Raw genomic sequence first — 26,137 nt, forward strand, 5'->3', positions numbered from 1 at the left:
ATTTGTTGGTCGGAGTACAGCAGAACCACAAACTGTGATTCAATTAGATCTGCCTGCTCCTCTCTATGGAGCGTTGCAGGGAGCCAAACTTTAAGCAGTTTGTGAGTGCCAGGAACTGAAAGTTGTCATTTAAAGGAACCTGCAATTCTTTTTGGAAGTAGGTAGACCATATACAATAAAGAAAAGTGTAATGTAAGATACATTGTGTTGGAGTCAATCTAGCTGTGCTTTCTAGATAAAACTGTGACCCAGTTCTAGGGCAGCTTTGAGGAGAAATATAACTTTAAGAAATGGGTATTGAGACCCAGAAGGATTGAGACTTAGCTCTTCTTAAAGTCTGTTGGATTTAGTACATTTCATTAGACATATCCATGCTTTCCCCCACAATCAGAGGGAGATTATTAAGCATGGAAATAGAAAAATTAGCCAACTGAAGTTTTTGTTGGTATGTAAGCATGTGTGCAAATAAGATCTTATGTCAGCAGCATAAACATGTATTTTTAAATTGTCTTTTAAATGGAATTCTGCATTAAAAAAATCTAGCCTGGGCAATATGGCAAGACCCCATCTCTACAAAAAAATACAAAACATAAGCCAAGCATAGTGGTGTGCGCCTGTAGTCTCAGCTACTCAGGAGGCTGAGGTGGGAGGATCAGTTGAGCCTGGGAAGCAGAGGATGGAGTAAGCTGTGATCACACCACTGTACTCTAGCCTGGGTAACAGAGTGAGACCCTGTCTCCAAAAAAAAAAAAAAAAAAAAAAAAAAAAAAAAAAAAATCTAAAAGAAAGGAATAATGGTTTTCAGCCCAAGACTTGGGTGTGTATTGGTGAGGGTTGGGGTACTCTATGTTGAGTACTCTTAGGAGACACATAACTCTGGGCCTTAACAGTTAAGGTCAAAATCAGTTCCTTATTCAGTGCTCCTTCTTTGCTGCTCAAATTTTTTATACCGAGTGCCATGGGGTTTAAAGAACAGTGAAAAATCTTCATGGAGACATTGGCCTTTGAGTCAAGTGTACCTCCTTTAGCACAACTGACCCAAAGCTCAGTTCCTAAATCTCACCTAAATCTCCTTGAGATTTTAACTAGTAAAGAAGTGAGGGGCTGAAGAGGGTGGTGGTGGGAACTGAGACAAAAGCATAACCATGTATTAGGTGGGGAGGCAAATTTGAGAATGGCTGTGTGTGCCATGTGGCTGGACACAGTGCACATGGAGGAAAATAATGGAGATGACAAGGGTCATTTTATGCAAGGATATGAAACTCAACTGGAGAGTTTTAACTGTGAGACTCCCCTCAGAGGGAATTTTGTCTGTGAGACTCCCCTCATGAGAGACCCCACCAAATCTATTTTTCAGGCAGTAGGCAAAAATCATCTTTATAAAATGTAAATAACAGCATATTACTCCCCTACTTCAGATCCTCTAGTCACTTCCCGCTACTCTCAGGAAAAAATGGGAATCTTTTCATATGACCAACAGGCCATAGCCTTGGCAGGTGACATTCTGCTTCCTCTTGCTTGCACTTGAGCCCACTGCTTTATTTAAAGTTGGGAATTCAACAACTGGGACCTTCCTATAAGTTGTGACCTCTGGAATGCTCTTCTAACTCTTCATCTGGCAAACTCTTTGTCATCCTTTAGAGCCCAGCTTAAATTGAGAAATTTCAGTCTAAATTCTGTCTTCCTAGTTTTCTCTGTCAACACTCAGTACTGTTCTTTCATTGTACTCATAATATGTAATCATATAGCTATTTATGGGATTAGTTGTCTAAATCTGTCTACACTATGAGAGCAGGGACTTTATCTATTTTGACTATTACTGTAACCAGCACTTAACACACACTTGGTGCATAGTAGGAGTACAATAAATAGTTGTATAAATGAACCATTGATGGGCAGAACACCAGTCTCATTAGTGAAAGCAAGATATAATAGAGACTTTTACCAGAGTTGCAGAAGTGAAACGAAAAACAAAACCCTCAACCCTTTATATTTTATTGCTTGTTTTACTGACATTGTCAGCTTATTCTAAACAAAGCCATACTTTCCCTGTCAGAAAATTCTTCTGGAGAAGATTTTAATGGTAATAACCTTGTGAATGTGTGGGAATGGATGCGTTATTCAGAAGTGTAGGTGTTCTTTATTATAGAGAGTGTCACTTTGTAAGAACTGATTCCTCTTTAAGCCTATTGAATAAAGCCAATCTCAAATCATATTATGAAACATTTTTGAAAAGTAGAAGGGAAACTGTCATTCTTTTTTTTGTGAAAACATTGTATTGTCTTGGTGATTTTCTTTTGTCAAAATGACTAGACTTATTGGAGGAGTCTGTAAAGGCATATTATGTTTAGAGTAAGGAAGAATATTCCATTCTCAAATATGCATTTTAAACACACACACACACTCTGTCACTTTAATTCTGAAGACCCTGAAGACTTCGTAATATGCACAATAAGCCATTGTGGGAAGAAGACTCAACTACAATGAAGAAATGCGGGCAATACAGTACTATCTTTATAAATTTGCTAAGCTTAATGCAGTCCTTTTGTTCTTAGAAAATTGCTTTTTAAAAATTTGCAAAATAAAATGCCCAATGGTTGTTCTTGTCCATCTTCTAATGTTCTTTAGACACACTTGCCTGTGGTGGAGGGAGTTGTCTAAAGCACATATTGAGTGCCACTCCAGTCATTGAAATAGCTTTGACATGTCTTGTATTTATAATATTTTCTCCTACAAAGCCCTGCACTAATTGATACTCAATAACTATTTATTGGTTGATTAAGATATGCTTGTGTTTAAAATGGGCAGAAATCCTAAAAATTTACTACTAATTATTTCCTGGGTATGCCTTATTCTGTTAGTGTTAAATTTGCATTAAAATCTATTCTTGACATAGCCCTTAGCAAAATTGATTTATTAAGTATGAGAATCAAAGATAACAAAATTATGGACAATATGTGGCATTCTACTTTCCCTTTCAATCTGAAATACCAACCTAAACCATTGAGATTTATTCTGAGTAGGCAAAAATGAAGGATATAATATGACCAAATTATTATATGTATTCTGTTCTTAAAATAAATCAGGCAAAATATTAACACAAAATCTAGGTTTATGTAATAATATGTTCATTCAATTTTAGTAACTTAATGAAAAAGTATTTTTATTTTAGCATATTACAATAATAAATTAATTATGTCCTTATGTCATTTCTTTTCAAAACAAAAAGTTACAACTTCCTGATTATAAGAGAATTGTAATTTATACTTTTGCAAATATAGACATGAATATTTTAAAACATAATTTAATAGTGTTAAACATTTTGTAGGGGGCTATATAATTTGCTTCTTCTGATGAATAGTGATGAAAATTAAATTTGTCAGCATCTATATTATGTAATATTTATATTTTTACTTTGTATTATTTTATATATACAGAAGGAAATGAAAAGGAAAATAATACTGAGTCACTAGCAAAGGGGTATCCAACAACTGTTATATTTCTTTCCTATGTTTCAGAATATTTCTCCTTGCTTAGTCTCTTCTGTAAATCCTGGTCTTAAACTTCTGACTGCTTCTCTCTCTATTAAAAACTTTCTTTTTTGGATATTGTTTTTCTTCATTTAAGATTTTAATGATGAATGAATAGAACCAGATTAGACTATCAACAGGCAAGTTGAACATTTCTTTTATTCCAGTACTTCCTCCATAAAAAATTCCATTAAGATCTTGTCTTTCTTAATTTTTTTTTCCATCGGAGTCAATTCAGAGACTCAATTCCTAGTTGATGTACTTTTTTTGAAATTTTTCTTTAGAGCAATCTTTTGTAACTTTTGATATAAGAGGAAAAATAAGAGGTCATAGTTTTTCGTCTGATTCAAGTTACTCTCATGAGACTAAATCCAGTTGTATTCCATTGCTCAGTGTGTTAGTCCATTTTCATGCTGCTGATAAAGACCTACTTGAGACTGGGCAATTTACAAAAGGAAGAGGTTTATTGGACTTACCATTCCATGTGGAAGGAGGAGCAAGTCACGTCTTATATGGATGGCGGCAGGCAAAGAGAGAGCTAGTGCAGGGAACTTCTGTTTTTAAAACCATCAGATCTTGAGACTCATTCACTATCATGAGAACAACACAGGAAAGATCTGCCCCCATAACTCAGTCTCCTCCCACCAGGTTCCTCTCATGTCACATGGGAATTGTGGGAGTTACAATTCAAGATGAGATTTGGGTGGGACACAGCTAAACCATATCACTTAGTACTTTAACAGACAAATAAATAGTATGCTTGAACATTGAAAACAATTCTTTATAAGGTCACTTTGCCACTGCCATTCTAATAGTCACTAATTTATCTAAGTCTGAATGTAAAACTTCTAAAACATTTAATAGACATTTAGTGAGAAAAAATATTATATGGTAAATATATTTGCAGTATGCAGCTGGGGATTTCACGTGGTTTTTTTGTTTTGTTTTGTTTTTGTTTTTGTTTTTTTTTTGTGAGCAGCAGCAAGATTTATTGCAAAGAGCGAAAGAACAAAGCTTCCACATTGTGGAAGGGGACCCAAGCGGGTTGCCCTCAGCTGGGGATTTCTAAATGGAAATTTGAACAGCTTTTCAGCTAGATGAGTATTTAAACAACCTGTAATCTTAGATAAAATATAAATTCAAAAAGACTTTATGCAGTAAAATGTTATTAATTTCTACATGTATGGGATTTGAGATAATTTGGTTCAATGAACAATTTGTCAAATGTCTATTATATTGGAGGAATTTTTATAGGCATTGGGTACACAAGTATGAATAAATTAAGTTTCCAGCCCTTGACCTCCCAAATGGAAAAATAACTTTTACTATTTAGAAAAATCGGGGACTAAAATAAATAAGATTATGAGAGAACCGACTCCATGCTTTAGAGCTGGCTTAGTTTTAAGGACGATGAGCGGTAAATCTTTACATAAAATCAATAAATTGGCATGTTAGCAAAAACTAGCACTACTTGGTATATTGGCATGTTATTACAATTTGGAGCATAGTTTGAAAAATTAAACTGGACTCTCAAGCTATGTTTAGGCATTGTGTTCTGGTGTCTTAGGTACTAAAAAATAAAAATACTAATTTTTATAAAAGTCTCCAGTTCTGCTATATAAATGTCTTCTCAGTTAAGTCTTTCTGAAATTTTAATTTGTTTCCAAGTCCTAGAGATTTATTTTTGATAATTTTGAAAATATTCTCATTAGTAAGGTAGTCTTAACTGTTGTGCTGAATTTCAATTTGCACTTTCTAGAGTTCTATAAGGATATAGTATTAAATGTCAAACACATTAAGCCAGAGGGCCCAAGGGAACACTGGGGGCTAGAGAGTAAAAATGCCAGTTTAGTATTATGTGCTCAATCAGGAAATAAGTAACAGTAAATAAGAGTGTGATAGCATGCTGACAGAACCAGAATCAGAGGCCAGCGTTTCTGTTTTTTCTCGCTCTGTTGCCCAGGATGGAGTGCAGTGGCACGATCATGGCTCACTGTAGCCTTGACCCCCCAGGTTCAAGTGATCCTCCCACCTCAGCCTCCCAAGTAGCTGGGACTACAGGCACTTGCCACCATGCCCAGCTAATTTTTAAATTTTGTGTAGAGCTGGGGTCTCACTATGTTGCCCATGCTGTTCTGGAACTCCTGGACTCAACTGATCCTCCTACCTGGGCCTCCCAAAGTGATGGGATTACAGGTGTGAGCCACCACACCAGGCTCCCCAGCATTTCCTAATGTGAGTTTAGGAATGTGAAAAGATATGCTACATACAAAAGAGTGGTCAGCTAAATTTGGAAAATTTTTTTGTAACAAAAATTTCAACTATTTTCATTCATAAATGAATATGCAGAATATTTAATATGCTACTGTGTGCTGTGAATATCCAGGAGTGGCTCTTGACTGAACATGTTTATTAAGTTTGTGACTTCAGAACCTTTTATTTCTATCAAAGAATCCATAGGGAGCATTAATCCTAGGCTCAAACTTTGGAACACAGTGCTCTTGCCCAAACCACAGTCTGACAAATGATATAATCTCAAGATTTCTCTAGAGCTGTGGGAGCTGAATGAATAAGCAGCTTTCATAAATGGATGAGTAACTGCTATCTGGGAGTCATTAACATTAAATGAAGTCCTAGAAAATGGCAGTGCAGACAGCTTGGTAACCATACTGGAAGAAGTTTTTAAGTTCTCTTTGGGGACCAAATAGAACACCAACAATTCCTTACGTTCCTGCAGTTTGTATCACAGGGATGAAATAGCAGATATTCAAATATCAAAGTTTTGAACCAGAAAAAAAGAGAGCTACAAATGCTTTTGATGGATGAATGTGAAGAAGAGATGGTTTTGAATTTTATGTTCAAGCCCAATTTTTAACTTTCTTTGTTTAGCTTCTTCTTATGGAAAATATCAAAAGTAGAGAACTCTAAGTGAATTTCCAGGTAGTACCCTGGCATTGGAAAGCAAACTTCAAGGATGCTTCCACCCTGAAGAGGAATGCCTCTTCAACTACACTGCTACACTGCTGTAATTGAAAAATCACAACACGATCTTCTTCAAAATGGAAAGGAAAACAATAAATTGTTGGTGAAGGCTTTCATCAGAATTCCCCACATTGCCTCCTAATTAGTGAATGTTTGTTCCCCCTTCATGTGTTCTAATCAAGAATAGCATTTTGGATGGGGTAAACTTGTATACATGTTAGAAGGGCTGGTACTGATTAATATGGAAAAGTCGTGCTCATATTTCTGTGCTCTGGAGGCTTAAATATTTGAAAATACAGCATTTTGCAGAAAAACCACAATAGATAATTAGTTTGAAAAAATAACAACTTTCTATTTAATACTGGGTTTCTAGCTTGATGGAACACAGCTTAAAATAGGGAAGTGGGAAACCCATGGGAGATAATATCATAGTGTGCCATACAAAGTTTCTCTGCATAAGAAAAGGTTTTATTTCAAATCTCTTTACATATTGAGTTCATGTTTAAGCTTATTGTGAAGTAGTTTGGAAAGCCAGTGTCATTTGAGTTATTAGACTCCCAATATCATATACAATAAGAAATTGATTTTTTGGGTACAGATCACAAATTATTAGAACCCTTAGTAAGACATAATTCAAGCTCCTGTTTCACAGCTAAGTAGTCCAAGGATCAGAGAGGCTGTCCTGTCCGGAGTAATGAATGGCAGAGCCTAGATCTTTGTTCAAGGGATTTTTTTCGTTTTCTGTTATCCTGCAGCCTGCCTAAGGAATCAGTATGTAAACTTACAAATGGCCTAGGAGATTTAAACACTGCTTCGCAAGTCTTCCCAGAGGGACACTTTTCTTGGAAAGCTTAAGGAAGACTCTGTTAGACCTAACAGAACTAGAATGAGAAAATAGAGGTGTATTTGTGAGTTTTCAGGGTTCTGAAAGAATTCTCAAAACAAAATTTTGAGATGGTAAAACTTTACATATACATACACACACACATATAAATCAACTATTATTATTAGTGCCAGGATTAAAATTTTTTCAACTAAAATAAACTGAAGATATGAATGCTTTTGAAGAATAAATGTGGGGAAGAGTTTGTTTGAAATGAATGTTTAAGCACAATTTTAAGAAGTCTTTTGGCCTGGAGAATATTGAAAGTAGAATTGTTAAGTGAACCTCACTGTACCATCACCCAGCTTCAACTGTTATTAACACTTTGCCAGTCTTATTGCATTTACTATCTCCCAGTTTTTGAAAGTATTTTAAAGCAAATCCCAGATATCTGTCATTTTGCTTGTAAATAGATCTGAGTGTTTCGAACAGTGAATTTTTTTTTACATAATCACAGTACTATTATCAATTTAACAAATATAACATTAATTTCTTAATATAATCTAACATGTAATCCATGTTCAAATTCCCTAGAATATCTCAAAGGTTGTCTTGTTTGAATCAGGACTCAAATTTAGTCCATAGATTATATTTGTATTTTCACCTTCTTTTTAGCCTACACTGATTATTCACCTCCTTTTTCTGTATTATTTATTTATTGAAGAAAGCATGTAAATTTAAAAATTCAACATGCACATGTAAATGAAACAAGGAAAACAAGATTCTATTGCCATTTGTGGTTGTCATTTATTTATTGAGCCCTTCCTTTCTGTCAGGTGCTTGGCTAAGTTTATATCTATTTTTCTTTTAAACCTGACAGAAACCCCATTTTACAGCTTACTAGACTGATCATTACAATGCTTAAGAAACTCATCATAGATCATGCAGATCATAAGTAGCAAAGGTAGAATGGGAACCCTTGTCTCTCTAGCTGAAGAAACCCATGCTCATTGTTACTATATAATACTGTATCCCAAATATTTGGGATATTATATTTGGGATAACATCATTGAGATATTATGTTTATGATTTTGCAAACTAATTGTAAAACCTCTATTACAATTTTTTTTAATGCATGAAACTTCAATACAGATGAATGCACATAACTTCATAGGGGCTCGTAAACTCCTCAGGGATTCATGCATGTAGTCCTTGCACTGAAATCAGGTTAAAATCACTTTTCCATTTAATAAGGTAGTAATAAATAATCCTAAGTTCTAGAATGTCTTTAGTAGAAGTGTGTGATATATGGCCAGTTTAAAATGAGCTATATTTGTCAAAATATAAAAATAAAGTATGTATTTATTATCATGCATATGTTTTCTTTTAGTTCCGTTCTAGTCTTTTTGCCTTAAGCCTAGTGCACTGTAATTGTGATTAGGAAACTCTAAATACTGGTGTGGTCTTAGACAAATCACTTAACTTCAGTAAATCTTGAGTTTTCCCATCTGTAAAATAACAAAGTTGTATACTAAGGTTTCTTTGTGTTCTAACATTTTAGATTTTGAATCTATTGGAGTCAAAGAATTTGAAGATCTTCAGTACTTGAGTCTTTTCAAAGCCGTCATTAACATGGATCTTTTGGAAAATTCAGAAAGTTTTCTGTTTCTTAAATTGTTTTTTGAATGTTCATTTTAAGCACTCTCATTGAATAACAATAATTGGGCTGCTTATGTGCTTGGAGGCCCTGTATATTTTGCTTTACACCTGAGGAATGCGCAGTTCTCACAAATGCATGTCCTGTCCTGCACCATTCTGGTGCAACAAATGATTGATAGAGATTGAGTTATTATAACAGAACCTTGTTATGGAATCAGTGTCTCCTACTTTGAAAACAAATGACTCAGCCAGACAGCAACATTTATTTTCTCTAAATGACTAGGGATGTAGCAATGGGAGACCATTATCCTGTGACAATATTCGGTTTCATTGACGTTATCTCACAAATGTAATTGGTCCATTACTAAATAGAGGTTTTGTTACTGATGAATTTCACATGATTTCTAAAACCATTAGGATAATAAATATGCCATCATAGTAATTTCATTGACAGAATGTCTTTTTTTCTTCATCTACATTTGTTGGAGAAAAAATATAGATTTAGGTTGAACTTAAACGCTACAATTTATACCAATTTTGACTCCTTTTCCATTAAGAGCAACAGAATATTGTGCAGAGTAATCATATTTGCATTGAGCTGCTGAACTGATGACCTTAAAATTTTTGTAATTCTTTTTCTACCACACTAAATCACATCAAATCATAATTGTTCTCAAGCAATTAGTTTACTACCTCAGTTTAATGATTTTATTTGAAGTAAGTTCCAGATCATTTATAGGACTTTCCTGTAAATCCACTAAAGTAACACATCAGTTAAATCAACCCTAACCATTACCAGCGTGGATAATAACAGCATTAGTAACAACAAAAACCTCGAGATGTCTTGTAGCATACATGTTTTTAAATGTATGGCTTTTCCCCAAATGTTCTCCTCTGAAAACTCATCTGTAATCTTGTTAAATTAGAACTCTTCCAGTATCTTTCTGACTTTTACAGTTAAGGTTATGGTATTGATTTTATTTTATAGCCCATGGCTCTCAGATGCTTAACACTAATAAGCCTCCATAGCCAAGAGGTTTTCCCGAGAGGCATGGTGAATAGCAGCTATTTACCTATGCCAGTGTTTAATAAGCGACGAAAATATGCTCCAAGTCCTGCATAATTGTTTGATGTTTTTTCTCTCTTTCAAATTAGGTTTACACACATTACTCAAGACACTTTATCATTGTCTGTCTGTTAAAATGAAATTGCTTAGTGAACAAAAGCATTTTGAAGTGTTTTTAAAAAGTAGTTTTCATTTATGCCATATTCATTGTTTTAGCACTGTTCTTCGTTATTCAAAGGATTTTTTTAAGTGTCTCTGGAAGATGTTTGTGAGCTTCAAAGAGGTTTGCTTTAACTTTGTATTGGGTGTAGGTGTAGCCTCGAGACCTTTTTTATAGAGAAGTGATAAAATTGAGACTTGTAGGAACATGCTACTTAACTGTGCTTGGGCTAAAATATATGGCAAGAGAGACTTAAACTATTAGAAAATATTTTACTTTACTGAGGAATACAATAATATGCTCAAGTGTAATTAAGATTAAATAACTCAATAATTAAAATAAGAATTTCATTTATTTAACACAAAGACCACCATACTTTCTTGTGTGAAAAGGAACTGATTTCATAAATTTTAAAAAAATGGTTGAGAAATCTAATTGAAGATGACATCTTATCTCCTCTTAACGTAGCTTGCCATTTTTTCCAGTGTTATTTTAGAGTGTGATAAATGTAAATATATATATAAAGAGATACTTTCTTAACATGGCAGCTAATTATTTTTTGAATCATCTGGCATCATCATCAAACTACTGTAGTGGGATTACATCCATATGTCTTGTCATAACATTCAGAGCTTTTTGTTAACTTGGAGTGTGTGGGAAGGACTTGTTCACATTTGCCACACAATCATAAAATTTTACATCTAGAGGAGTCCTTAGACACAGATATTTAGATATTCTTTTCTCTTCACTGTATTTTCAAAAGACATTGTTTTGCCTGTAGCCAACTAAATTGCAAATGTTACATTTAAGCATTTCATTTTACAGTTTTGCAATATCCAGTACCTAAACTAATAAGAAGCTTTCCTTCTTGCAGTGTAATGTTGGACACCTAACAGGATTCAATATTGTCAACCCAGCTTTGGGAATCATTTATAGTATTCTGTGGAGCTACAGGCAATGATTTTCCCAAAAATATGTATTTTACAATTTTTACAGTAAAAGTAATAGTTATTTGTGGGGAATTTGAAAAAACAAACTTTCAAATATGAAGAAGAAAATAAAAATCACCTGTAATCTCATCACATAAAGATAACTTCTGTTAGTATTTGATTATATATATGCTAGCCTGTTTTTCTATGTATTTTTCTGCATTTCGGTGCATTCTATTTCTATGAATGTATTTTTGCAGTAAATTGAGCTTATATGATATATGCTATTTTGTAAGTTTTTTTGTCTTTATAGTCTAATGGCATTTTACCATATCCTTCAATTTCCTTTTTTTTTTTTTTTTTTTTTTGAGACAGAGTCTCACCCTGTCACCCAGGCTGGAGAGCAGTGGTGTGATCTTGGCTCACTGCAACCTCCACCTCCCTGGTTCAAGCAACTCTTCCTGCCCTAACCTCCCCAGTAGCTGGTATTACAGATGCGCGCCACCATGGCCAGCTAATTTTTGTATTTTTAGTAGAGATGGGGATTCACCATGTTGGCCAGGCTGGTCTCGAACTCCTGACCTCAGGTGACTTGATCCACCCTCCTCGGCCTCCCAAAGTGCTGGGATTACAGGCATGAGCCACCCCATCCAGCCTTCCACTTTGTAATGAGTACATAATATGCCATACTTTGTCTACACCATAGAATTTTAAATATCTACTTTGCTGATGAATATTTAGATAGTTTTGGAGTTTTTATATTATAAAGAGAGATACAGTGAACATCATTGCATGTAACTCTGTGCCTAATCTGGATTGGGTGATTTTTGTCTAGTTCTTTTCACTGTCCCCAGTCCCTAGCATACTGCCTGGCATGAAATCACCAAGTAGAAGTTCAGTGAAATTTTGCTATGGGAATAAATACATTCCTACTGTAGAATTACTAAGTTAAATCTTATGTCCATTTCTAAGGCTTTTGGTAAATATTGGCATATATCTTATCAATTTACATTCCCTAGAGCAGTGCCTGAATGGCTTAACTCCATTGTTGTAAGCCGTAATAATTTCAATGTAGCACATGGCTCTGTAAGCAATTTCGAAGCATGTCCGCTGATAGAAATTTATAGAACATTCTTTATGGCCCAATGACTTTACCCATGCACCTCTTTTTTTAATCATTTATATTTTATTTAAGCCATCAAGGAACACACCATGTATCTTCTCCCCATGAGCCAGGATAGCTCCATTTGTGAAGAAAATGGAGAAATTGAGAGGGTATTGTACAAAGGATTGTACAAAGCTTTCAAGTAAAGGCAGAGCCTACTTGGTCTCTCTCTCCTTTCTTCCTCCTCCAGGACACACACCCTCACCCATCATCAGTCCTTTATTTATTAGGTAAAACCTGTTAAAGTAAGGATTGCTGTCATTCTCTACATGGAGATCCTTAGAAATAAATACATCAAAGCTTTGGGCTGGGATCTTAAGTATCTGCCAGGCTAGATGCTGCCGCAATCTGGCCTTAATAGTTGTCTTATTCTACATAACACTCATACACTTATAAATAACCTGGACACTTTCCTCTCCTCAACACTATTTCTCCCAGGGCAAAAACAGAGGCAGAGAAATTGTGGTCTTTTTAGCTTTCAGTTAGCAATCATCTTCTCTGCCTTCTCCTTGTCCTCTGGGAACAGAGCCCAGACTGTTTCCTTGTCTCAAAACTGACTCTGGATTTGTGGCCTGAAGTAAAAATGTCAGATTTCAGCTACAAAACTCATCCCACACACTTGATTTGGTAGCCTCTCATTTACTACCTTATTTATTTTAAATAACAGTATTATTTTATACAGATGGTTCTTTTCTTTTTCCTGTTGTCTTCCAGCTTCCACCCAACATTTTAATGGAAAGCAGAAATATCCCAGTTAAGCTAAAGCTCATTTTTCACTTTCAGTGCTGTGTTGCTTGACAGAGTTTCAGTGGAGTGATGGATGTGTTGACCAAATTTGCCTTCACCCAACAATGAATTTGGTCTCTGAAGAGGTTTTCGATATTCAGAATTTTTGTTTAACTATAAAACTCTTTTAAAAAAATCTATGAAAGTCTAATACTTTCAAAAGTCCAAAAAATGAAGAACTTTAAAAATTATGAGGGTGTATCAACTTGATAAAACTTGTCAATATAATATAATCTTGTCAAATCCCAGCCATTGGACTGTCTCTAAGCTAAGTGTGCTTATGTATGTTCTTTCCCTCTCTGGTCTGTATCAGACTCCTCTGGTCAATATGATACCAGAGGGTCAAAGTTAACAGAAGTTTTGCAACTGTTTTCATTACACTTTGAGTTTTCTTCTGCCAAAAAAAAAAAAAAAAAAAAAAAAGAAGAAGAAAAAAAGGAAGAAAGGAAAAAAGAAGACCATGTGCAATGGATCAAGCCTATAATCTCAACACTTTCAAAGGCCAAGGCAGGAGATCTCGTGAGACTAGGAGTTCCAGAACAGCCTGGGCAATATAGCCAGACTTTGTCCCTACTAAAAATTTACAGATTAGCTGAGTGTGATTGTGTGCCCATAGTCCTAGCTACTCGGGAGGCTGAGATGGGAGGATCACTTGAACCCAGGAGTTTGAGGCTGCAGTGAGCCATGATTGTGCCACCGCAGCCTGGGCAACAGAGTGAGACCTTGTCTCTAAAATAATTAAATAAATTTAAATAAATAAATGAAATTTGCAAAATAATAAAAGATAGAAAGGAAAAAGAGGAATCCTGTAAATTGTTCAGCAGCTTGATAATGTGAAAAGTAAAGAAGATATTTAGATATTTTTAACAGTGATTATAGCTTTATAAGCACTTAGCAATAAAACAAACCTTAACATTAAATACTGGAGAATAAAAGTAGCCAGCAAATGGTGACTTGTCTCTATAGGGTTCATTTAGACTTGTTTACAAGTTACAAGTATGGCATGTAAATAAGGAAGACAATTTAGGAATATGTAAAATAATTAGACTTTTAAAACCTTTTGAGGCAATTTACTTCTTTGTTAACCAGATAGAAATAGGACTATTTTATCCTAGAAAAAGGACTAAATCATGGGACTGGCACAGTGAATACATTTTAATTTAGTGATATGGTATGCTGAAAATAATAGCTTCCAGAAATTCAAGAATTCTTGTGTGTTCTTACATAATTAATTTGAAATTGTTAAAAATTGTGTTACTATAGGGAAGAAAAGGAATTTTTCAAAAAAGAAAATTATGTGTTTTCTATGTAGGCTTTAGAAGTCTGATTTGTAACCTTAATCTACTCGAGCATATTGGAAAAGCTAACATATTGCTCTACTATATGTGAAAAAGGAGCAGGTGTCCCAGACAGGCAGGTGTTAAGGTGGCTGTTTGAGCTTGCCCTAGATCACTAGTTGACTTCAGTGAAGTTCTACTAACAGGTGGCTAACTGATTGGAGTGCCATGTGACATTTATCCCGGGAGCGACTTGGATGACAGGCTGCTACAGACTGAGGAAGGGGTCTTTGCTTTGATGAAGAAATTGCCAAAACTCATGTCTCATTAGTGTTTCCTAAGGTTCTTTGGAAGTGAACAACAGTTTAATTAAGGGCTGACGTAAACACGTTTCTGCACACTTTCCCTGCAGCATTTTATCACATTAGAATTGATCAAAATTGTTGCCTTGGGCTGACTTGAACAGATATACATCTGGAGCGCCATTTGTGCAAGCCGCCGATGAGTCAAGTACATACGCTGTGTTTCACAGCGAGTGTCTTCCTTTGTAGATGAAATTACCTTGTTGGGAGATGAGTTGATCTAACTCTTTATTTGCTTAAGTCCTTATCTCTTTGAAGGGATGATGTGAAATAAATGACACATCAAGGCCTAGGATATATATATGTTACAGTGCCAGAAATATATATAGTATGGTCAGGAAAAATCATGTGATAATTTGATTTTGCAAAATACTTATTTAAAGGGATGCTTAAGAATAAATGAACCAACTTTTTCAGTAGCCTACTTGAACTTTTTTCTTACATGGTGATCTTTTATTACATATTCAACTACACGATGAGTTTCTAAAGTCATAGCTAATTTTCCAGTTATAAATGTAAACATGGGTGTACACATTGAAGAATAACACCATCAATGTGAATCTTTTTTAAAAAATTATTCTCTCTAATCTGTCATTAAGAAGAATTCTTTCTGCAATCCAATATTATTATGATTGCAACTATTTAATGCATTTCTATCTTTGATTTCTGCCCTCTCTACTAAACCATGAGCGTCACCAAGACAGGGACCACGTGGTATTGTTTGGCATCTTGATGCATAGCCATAGTTCCTCACACTTATTAGAATCTCAGTGATTGATTTTGTTTTCTCTTTGCTTTACAGTCCGCTACTTCTCATCTGGTGATATTTATTCATGGAACATGAATTTTAAGATATACTGGCTATGGTTATTTTTCTCATCCTGCGCTACTAGTCATCACTTCATAATACAGTTTCTTTCACATGCGAGAGATTCTAAAATAAGCTGCCTAGACACGGTGCCTGCTTTACCTCTTCTTTCTTTCATTTCTACTTTTTTTTTCATTCTCTTCCCAAGTAGCATATTCTTCCAGCCTCTACATCTTTTTGTGTTTTTGGTAAAAGCATGTTCCTTAGGAAGTAAGCCATTAGTCACCTTTTTAAAAAAAAGTATATGCTGTGGATACAAGTAAATAACAATGAAAAATCCATAAAGTAATATAAGATACAAACAAAAGATCATTAATGAAATCTAGATCTCAGGGTTTTCCAAGAGAGATTACTTAAGGAGAAAACAAGTTTGTTCAGTGGATGAAACATTGTTCTATGGGTGGAATAAGGAGAGTGGAAAAGCCTCATTTTCTAGTTCAAGGGAATGTCATAGACCAGGGATGGCACAGAGTTAAAAACATATTTCTCCTGCTCCTAACGGAAGCCATAAGAAAATTAGCTTCCCTGAAGTTTAAACAAAATGGAATAACAAAGAAAAAGAGCTATTTAAAAATGTGATACTGTGGTAGATCTTGCAATGAGAAAGATACTGTTTGAAGGATACGATGCCAGCTGCTGGTTTTTATAAAGTGCCATGGTGAGGAAGGCCTGGAGGAGACTAGGAAGAAAATTTTTGGTTCAACCAGGTATAAGTGAAAAGGGTGGTGAGAACAGAAAAAAAAAAAAGTCAAATTTTTGGAAAGTTTTTTCTTCTAAAATCAATTCATTTATAAATTATTACTTTCTAAATCAAATTTAAGTTGTTTTGTCTGATTTTAAGCCATCACTGGCCTGTCCTTCTTTCTCATCAACTACCAGCAACTCCTCCCTCCGTCCCACCAGTAGGAACATCAGCTAATCTTTTGCCTATCATTTTGTATCTCTTTTCAGCTTCTTTATTTTATGTATTATTCAACTTATGCATTATTATGTATGCATTATTCAAGTTATATATTTATTCCTTATTCAACTTTATTATTATTCAACTTATTTTCAACTTAATCTTTTTATGTATTATTCTTCCTGCTTGAGGGACAGTAGATTGTGAAAAGCGTGGCATTTGTTTTTCTTCACAGAAAGGTCACTTTAAAGTATGTCTTCTATATATTCATTCTTCAAACTTTTTTTGTAGCATATGAGCACATTAAACATAGAAACAATATCATTTTTCACCTTGGCATGAAGTCTTTTAGACTGTAGACATTCAAAATAAATTAAAATTAAAATAATACTAGTTTGGTTCATGATTAAAATGTAGTAGCTAGAAGCTCTATCCTTACTTTTTCCCCAGATAATTGATCTTTTATTTCCCCTTCTAGTCTAGAGAGGGTTTTTTTTTTTGTTTTTTTTTTTGAGCAGGGATTCACTTTTGTGTCTTCCTAAGTTCTTAGCATAGTGTCTTCTGCGTGCTGTGTAGCAGTATATTTTTATTAATGGGCCAAGAATTAATTTCATTTAATGAGAAAACAAAGGCAATTAAACCTGTATTCTGATACTACCGTTCTTCACCTGTTTCTAAAGCAAATCCTTTCAGTTTGGTCAGTGAACCTTCCCATTCTTATATTTACTATTATAAGTTACTTTTGTTGTTTAAGGAAAGAGTTTGTGGTTCCTTTTGCAACTTGAACAGCAAACTTTATTCTGTTTCTTCTGTGTTGGTCTGTATAATCCTCTATGAAGGTACCATTATTATTAGGTGCATGCCCAAAAAAGAATTGAAAAAATAAATGGACCCATAATAATTACTCAGTAAAAGCAAGTGTGTCGTTTTGGCTAAGAAAATACAAATGCTTTGCTTCTTAAAATTTATATAATTTACATTAAAAATTACATAATCATCTTCAACTTCTATATAAACACCCTTGATTTATGTGCCCTTTACAAAAGGAGACCCATGAATTTGCCTGAGTTTAATGAAAAGTCTGATACAGTTACAGTAGTTGCAATTGCCTTAATTGATCCTCTTCTCCAGAAATGACATACCCAGAATGACACTGTTCTGTTTCTCAAGCTGTGGTCACATTAATTTTTTTTTTTTTTTTTTTTTTGAGACAGAGTTTTGTTCTTGTCGCGGCTGGAGTGCAATGACACTATCTTGGCTCACTGCAACCCCTGCCTCCAAGGTTCAAGCGATTCTCCTGCCTCAGCCTCCCAAGTAGCTAGGATTACAGGTGCCCACCACCACGCCTAGCTAATTTTTGTATTTTTAGTAGAGACGGGGTTTCACCACGTTGGCCAGGCTGGTCTCGAACTCCTCACCTCAGGCGATCTACCCGCCTCGGCCTCCCAAAGTGTTGGGATTACAGGCGTGAGCCACTGCACCTGGCCTAAATTATTTTAAAATGAGGTATAATTATGCTTTATTATTTATTCTATAGAATTTTTAGAAACTGATTTACCCAGTTACATTTTACTTGAAATTTATATTTAAACATAGGTAAAGCAGAAGAGTATCAGTGAAAAGTTCCCAGTTTCTTTTTCAAACAGTTAATTTTAAATTAAAAATTTGGAATGGCAAGTTATCGCATCATCTATAACAAGAAAGACAGAATAGAGGTTCTTTCCACCTCTTTATAATCTGTATGTCTATGATTTTACATCCATTAGTTAAAGGCCTATATTTGTAGTATTACCTTTTGAAATCACATAGCTCTTAAGCGAAATTAAGTATTATTTTTGGCATCTTGAAGATAGCTGAAATGAGCTTTCTTTGTCTATTTTTTAAACCATGGTTTAAATTTTTTTTCTTTTTTTTATAGTGGCATTAATTGCTGTGGTTTTATGAACAATTTATTTCTGTTTTTTTTTTTTTTGAAAAAGATTTACAGAAATGGTTCTCTGACTCATCAAAGTTCTGATAGATTCACAACAGTCAGTTAGTCACAAATTGTAGCTTACAGCTACAAATACGCCTGGCATTTTTTGTAGACTGTGATGTCTACGGCCTTTACAGTAGCATATTCATACTTTAAATGCCACCATACTGAAAGTGCATATTTAATTTTATGAATGCCTTTACCAGAACTTAGGTAATTTTTCAAATGGTAAAATGTAATGATAATTAGTTTCTTATATTAATAGCACCATAAGGTCTTTTTCTAATTTCAGGAAAACTCAAAAATGCAAATTGTGTACATTTTATATGTGTGATAAAGTTTTGGTGTTTTTTTCTTTTAATAAAGATTTATTTTCTTTTAGAGATACATGCTGAACTACTTAGAAGCAAAGTTATATGATATCTGGGATTTGCTTCAGAGTACCACAGGGAGAGAAAGTGTAGATGGGGATAAAGATGAAATAAGATTTGTTATGAATTGATCATTGCCAAAGTTGGGTTATCGGTACATGAGGATTCATTACAATTCTGTCTACTTGTGAATACAATTAACATTTTTCATAATAAAATACAAACTTTATAGCTCATATCATTTTTATAACATTTTACTATAAGTTGATAAACTTCCATTAAAGTCAACATCACTCAAGATGTTAAAACCAAGGCACATCTCTCAACTCCCTGCTTATTCCAACAAACTGCATGGTACAGTTTCTTAGTCAACTAAGATGATGACAGTCTACATCGCTTAATAATTTAATTGGGTGAATCCTGTTAAAATATTTATTGCATTAGCTCTATCATGATTCTTATTTCAGGCTCTCATGATCTGTCTTTTAGCAGTATTAAATATTTATGAAATGAATGAGTGAATGAAGCCTGAAATCTCTGAATTCTTTTCCTATCACAGCACTTTTTGCAATTCCTTCTTACTTGTCCACATCACCTCACTAGATTTTAAGCTTTAAAGGAGCCGAAAGTGAGTCCAGTTCACCACTGTGTCCCAGACTAGTGCAGCGTGTGGCATACATTCGGTCTTGAACAAGTATTTATGGAATGAATGTATAGATGCTTTTGAAGTGGTCTTCATGATTTCTGTCTCTGTTTTGGCCAGTCCGCCCTCCATTTAGTTTCTGGGGGGATTGTTTTAAACTGTCATTGTGATCATGTTTTGCCCATCTATGGCGTTTCTCCCATGAGGGTAAGCATTCAGACATTTGTACAGGAAGCTGGAGACCCGTCATCCTGTGGGACCTGCAAGAGGCTTGCTCCTCTTCTTCATCTTTCACCACTCCACACACTGTTTACTTGTGTATTCTGTGCTATCTTTTTTTCTGAGCATTTCCTCTCTGAGAATGTCATCCCCATTCACATTTTGAAAATGGCACCAATGGGAAATGCCTTCCTCATCCTGGGGAGACTGAGACGATCTCTGTCCTGTACGTCGCAGCTGGGAATGTAGCAGCAAATGCCAAAACTTCCCTGCTCTCAACACACATTGTACCTCTCAACTGTTCACAACCATTTTCTTCTAATCATTTTCCTCCTCACCAACAGTGAGCATCCCTAGAGCAGGAATTACTTTTAATTTCTTTAACATCTTCATTTTACCTGGCCGGTACAGAAACCCAGTAAATGTTTGCAGAAGGAGCAAATTAAGGAATGTATTTTTTGCTAATCAGGTGAATGAGTTTTCCATAAAAGCTGTGAAATCAGTGATATCGTGACCAACATACCTGAAGGTTGTTTTTCACATTTGCACCAGTTGTCCTCTGTCAAAAGACAATCTTCTGAATCATATAAATCTCAGAATGAAATGCTGAGGTAAAGAGGGCCTTTGTGTGAACGAAGGGGCTAAAGGAAACAAGACTTTGGGTTTTTTAGAAGTTTAAGATTTCTTTAGTAATGGGAATAATTCTGATGATAATTTTAATGAAGGCTTCTGCTAGCTTCCATGGAGATTGAACGAATATTTCAGAGCTCCAAGATAGCTGGATCATTGACACTCAGAATATATTTTGTAAAAGAGCCAAAGTATAAGAATACTAAAATATTGCAAGATGAGATCTGTCATTATGTTGACATGAACCTTAGAGCTTAAGAAGGTCATGGAGCTTTGGGTTTTTCTCTGTTTCTCGCAGATATGTCTTCTCCGACTACTATGAAGAAGCCTGAAAAGCCATTGTTCAGCTCTGCATCTCCACAGGATTCTTCCCCAAGACTGAGCACTTTCCCCCAGCACCACCATCCCGGAATACCTGGAGTTGCACACAGTGGTGAGGAGTTTCAAGCATAGAGGAGAAGCCTCCTTCTTGTCTGTAGGGCCTAATCCCTTAGGGACGGAGCAAAAGTTTATAAATAGAGCTATGGCAACCATATTTTCTCAACCCATATGGGGAGGGGCACAATCCGATCAAATATTTTTGCTTCTCGATTTATGAGAAAAGATTTCTCCGGGTGCAGGGGCTTCACACCTGTAATCCCAGAACTTTGGGAGGCTGAGGCGGGTGGATCACGAGGTCAGGAATTCAAGACTAGCCTGACCAACATGGTGAAACCCCGTCTCTACTAAAAATACAAAAATTAGCCTGGCATGGTGGTGTGCGCCTGTAATCCCAGCTACTCAGGAGGCTGAGGCAGGAGAATCGCTTGAGCCTGGGAGGCAAAGGTTGCAGTAAGCCAAGATCATGCCACTGCACTCCAGCCTGGGTGACAGAGCGAGACTCCATCTCAAAAAAAATTTTTTTTCAAAGTCATACAAGTAAATAATATTTATAATATGTATTTTAAAATTACCTTTATCAAAAAGATTGTTATCAGAAGAATGTGGAAAATATGGGTACATAGCTATCTTCATTATAGCTTCAGGATTGGTCCTGATATTTTACTAAGGGAAAGATGGAATTTCAATTATGTTGCTGAGTTTAGAGTATTTCTAAAGGCATTAAGACGTAAGGCACTATTTCTGTAGATGTTATTTTCTACATGTAAATCAATATTTATCTATTTGAGAGTAATCAGAGAATAAAAGGTACTTTTCTTTGACAATTGTTTTATATGCCCAAATCCTTTGGGCTAGTACACTTGATATTGTGTCTGATATCTTAATTTAAGTAGGAAAATGAATCCAATATTTGACATTTGTACTTTAACCAACAGCTAATATCAAATCTTTCAAAAATTAAAAATGAGATACAGCTAATAATTAACACTGTGTACTTTTTACCTAGAGAGGAGTAGACTGCATTTTAGGTGGAAAAAGTTTTATATATAAATATGTTAATAGTGAAACTGTTATTGGTTTAAATTTATAGTTAGGCACTTCCTCATCCTTCTAACTAATCGAATCTGGTTTTTAAATCTTTATGCAAACAATGTAACATCTTTTAAAATAAAGTCCTTATTAGCTTTGGTTTGTAAGTATATGTTGATATTTGTTGGTGCTATACTTAAAAAAATGCATGGCCTTTATTGCTATCATTAAAAAATTATGAAATCGAGAGAGGACTATACAACTTAAATGTGGTATAAGAACTTTTGCATTTATTACCTATACCATTGAGATAGGTGAAAAAATCAGTAACTGTTTCATAGGTTTGTAATGTTGAATATTTGGACAGAATTAACTGAGAAGTCAAATCACCCATTTGTTACGACACCTGATGAAAATATTCTTATTTCTAATGTGAATAAAAGTAGACAATATATTTTTAGATAACGAAACAGGAGAGACCTAGATGAGCCCTCCACCTTGGTCCTTCACCCGATATTTGTTCTGTATCTGTATATTAAGGCCTGTGTTAGGCATCTTGTTCAGAAAGATCGTTTCTTTCCTTAAAGAGTTCAGGATATAGTGGGGAGAGAGTGGGGCCACGTCATTGGCTGGGCATCTAATCTGAACATGACTAGATAACCTGAAGAAGGATTAGATACCTGGAAGATACGTGTTCTGAGCTAAAGTGTGATGGCAAAGTTCACCACAAGAAGGAACAACAAACTAGGAAGAAGAGGGGCAAACTGGGAGACAGAGGGGCAAACTAGGAGGAAGAGGGGCAAACTGGGAGGCAGAGGGGCAAACTAGGAGGAAGAGGGGCAAACTGGGAGGCAGAGAGGCAAACTAGGAAGAAAAGGGGCAAACTGGCAGGCAAAGGGGCAAAGGAGGCAGAGGCAACAGCATGTATCAGTGCATTAGAGGCCATTGCAGCAGGGAACTGCCATATAGCCAAGGATCCACAAATCTCTTCGTCTGGCCAGAGATGAAGCCAAAGAAGTGATCCAGGACTCGGTCTCAGAGTACCTGAGGTTGTGTGTACTGAAAAACCTGTTGGGATTTTATTCTGGAAGCAGTAGGAAGCCACTGAAATATTTTTAGCGGAGAAGTTATATGATTATAATGGTATTTTTAAAAAGTCATTCACATAGCACTATAAAGGATGTATTGGAAGGAGCAAGACTGAAGGAAAGAAGACAATAAGATGTATATTGCAAAGAAGAAAATAAGATGTATATTGCAAAAATATACATCTTTGCAATAATGTATGCAAGAATACACATACATGTGTATGTATTCTTTCATAATAAAGGAAAACTTTTTTTTTGTCTTGTATTTTACTTTTCTTATTTTCTTTTTTTTATTTTTCTTTTCTTTTTTTTTTTTTTTTGAGACAGGGTCTTACTCCAGGCTGGAGTGTAGTGGTATGATCTTGGCTCACTGCAACCTCTGCCTCCCAGGTTCAAGCAATTCTCCTGCCTCAGCCTCCCGAGTAACTGGGATTACAGGCACTTACCACCCCGCCCAGCTAATTTTTGTATTTTTTTAGTAGAGATGGGGTTTCACCATGTTGGCCAGGCTGATCTCGAACTTCTGACCTCAAGTGATCCACTCCACCCACCCCGACCTCCCACAGTGCTGGGATTACAGCCGTGAGCCACCATGCCTGGCCTGCTTTTCTTATTTTTAAAGGACTAGAATGGCTTTTATGGAAAAGGTAGTCATTTTTACTCTCAGTTTGAAATACAACATTTTACCCAGTGGTATCAGGCCACCTACAGCTCATGCAAGCACAGTGCCAGGTTGCCTATAGATTTGAGTTCGGATTTGATTTCTGCAATTTCACTTGAAAAGAGATCTCCTCCAGAACTATTAAGGCCAAATTAATCTCAAAACCTAAAGGACCCAAGATGGAACTATGTATATATCTTTCCAGGGTTTGTGTACAGATGTGAGCAAAAATCATGGTTAAAATGAGCTGAGATTAAGAGCACTTAGACACTAAGTAAAAGATGCCCAGTTTTTCTTAGATGTTTGTATTTCCTTAAGTGATACTTTCAAATGGGTATACTTCTTAAATAAAGTAATACCTCAGTAAAGAGTTTTGTTTTAAGAAATACGCATTTGTTCTCTGAAATGCATACATTTGATGAAGGATGCTCAAACTTCAGTATGTAGAAAGATTACATGGATACTTATTTAAAATATACATTTTGGTGCCTTACTCCTAGAGGTCCTGATCCCCTAGGTCTGTGTGTAGACCAAGGGATCTGCATTGTAAGAACAATACAGAGAATTTCAGAAACAGTGCTCTGGACGTTCAGAGAACAAAGTTGTGACTATAAAATTGAATTTATGTTTCTTCTATTCTATACATTCTTAATTTCTTGTATCTTATGAAAAAGTTTTTTTTGGGAGAGGTAAGCAATACATCCCATAAACAGGTCCCCCCCCACCCACATAGTTTCAAAGTTGGAGATAAATCATTCCAGGTGACTTCCCTTTATAGGTTATAGCTAGAATTTATTTTTTTCATGTTCTTTAAGTTATCTCATAAAACAGACATTTATCATTTATAATTTCCTATTATTTGAATTGGGAAATATTAAAATAGAAAGACATTTACTTTTCACTTCTACATATATTTGTTGGTAGTTTTAATTTGTATTTCTATGATTATTTCTCTCAACATAGAGATAATGATCATACGATTACACTCTTTCTCCATCTTTCAAACGTAAGATTTATATTTCAAAAACTGAACAATAAATTATAAGAATACTAATGTTGAAAAGTTATAGTAAAATTGAACATTGTCCACATTGCATGTGTTTTATATAGTATTTCCCTTTATAAAATTATAAAATATGTGATTTATGGGTAAAGTAATGTACTTACCTATATGAAAGTTTAAATTTTCATTGCTGTGTGTTTTATTCTTGGTTTTATATTAACAATATCTTTTAAACTACATATAGTAAAAGTTAAAGTAGAAAGAAAAATAGTTGCAGAATAGAGCTCTTTTGGTTTTGAAAGAAACATTTTCATTAGGAGAGTTTCTAGCTCTATGTTCCAATGTTCATAAGCATTTATACTATGACCAGACAATTATAAATGACATGAGATGATGTTGTATTAGTTATTGTCTTTCCTTCTAAACAATTGCCAGGTAGGATGTATAGGGGAAATGTTTTATTTGAAATTGAATTTCACTTTTGTTTATAATTTTGGTAGAAAATTTTTGGGTCTTTTGCCCTCTACTTAATGCTGTGACTTGCTCTGGACTTATGAGACGAAGTGTTTTTTGTTTGTTTGTTTGAGATGGGGTCTTGTTCTGTCACCAGGTTGGAGTACAATGGTGCCATCTCGGCTCACTGCAACCTCCGTCTCCTGGACTCAAGTGATTCTCCTGCCTTAAGCTCCCAAGTAGCTGGGATTACAGGTGCCCATCACCACACTCAGCTAATTTTTTGTATTTTTAGTAGAGATGGGGTTTTACCATGTTAGCCAGGCTGGTCTCGAACTCCTGACCTCAGGTGATCCACCCACCTCGGCTGCCCAAAGTGCTGGGATTACAGGTGTGAGCTACTGCACCTGGCCTAAAGGTTTTATAATCAAAGAATATGTTTTCAATGGGATATAACTTTGCTCAAAGAAGTGTTTTATCAACTATTGACATAACCTATAAAAGAGAAACTTATTTTGTAACCACTCACAGAGCTAGGAAGTAAGATTGTTAATTTTCTAGAGTGATGTTTTGTCTCTGTGTAGTTAGCAGTACTGGTGTTGAGAATAAAAATGAAAAAGTAACTGTTGTTTTAGGAGAGCTTGGTTAAATCACGGAGACAAAAAATGAATGGTTACCAGTTTTGTAGTTTCACAGCATTCTTCAGGATCAGAATGGAGCAATAATGTAACCCGCTGACGAGTCAATCTTTCCTTTTCTGTCTTCTGCAGTCATCTCAACTCGAACTCCACCTCCACCTTCACCGTTGCCATTTCCAACACAAGCTATCCTTCCTCCAGCCCCATCGAGCTACTTTTCTCATCCAACAATCAGATATCCTCCCCACCTGAATCCTCAGGATACTCTGAAGAACTATGTACCTTCTTATGACCCATCCAGTCCACAAACCAGCCAGGTAAAAATAAGAGAGAAAATAAGATTAGCACCTAAGGGAGATGGGACAGGTCTAATTCTGAGACACAAAGGTTAGTCAGACAGTGTGTCTGGCAGAACGTCAAGCCTTGAAATCCATCTTCAGGAAGTTGCTTGGTGACTCAATAAGTTTTTATTTAAAGGTGGCTGAATGACAGGTAGGAAGTGTGTTGCCCCAAAGGGTACATTTGTGAAGATGGTTTA

The 26,137-nt window shown here is 35.4% G+C and overlaps 1 protein-coding gene across 8 annotated transcripts in view; it reads left to right on the forward strand.

Moving 5' to 3' along the window:
* The window catches only part of NFIB (nuclear factor I B), a 231,543-nt gene that overhangs the window by 166,782 nt on the left and 38,624 nt on the right, over positions 1 to 26,137 (forward strand). For 6 of the 8 annotated variants that reach the window (XM_054500856.2, XM_054500860.2, XM_054500858.2 and 3 more), the window contains exons 7-8: positions 20,645 to 20,779; positions 25,732 to 25,916. In XM_054500856.2, coding sequence (XP_054356831.1) covers positions 20,645 to 20,779; positions 25,732 to 25,916 — 320 coding nt within the window. The remainder of the gene's footprint in view (positions 1 to 20,644; positions 20,780 to 25,731; positions 25,917 to 26,137) is intronic. The other 2 variants (XM_054500857.2, XM_054500864.2) reach the window with 1 other exon arrangement.

This window comes from Pongo pygmaeus, chromosome 13 (genome assembly GCF_028885625.2).
Source record: "Pongo pygmaeus isolate AG05252 chromosome 13, NHGRI_mPonPyg2-v2.0_pri, whole genome shotgun sequence".
Taxonomy (NCBI): Eukaryota; Metazoa; Chordata; class Mammalia; order Primates; family Hominidae; genus Pongo; species Pongo pygmaeus.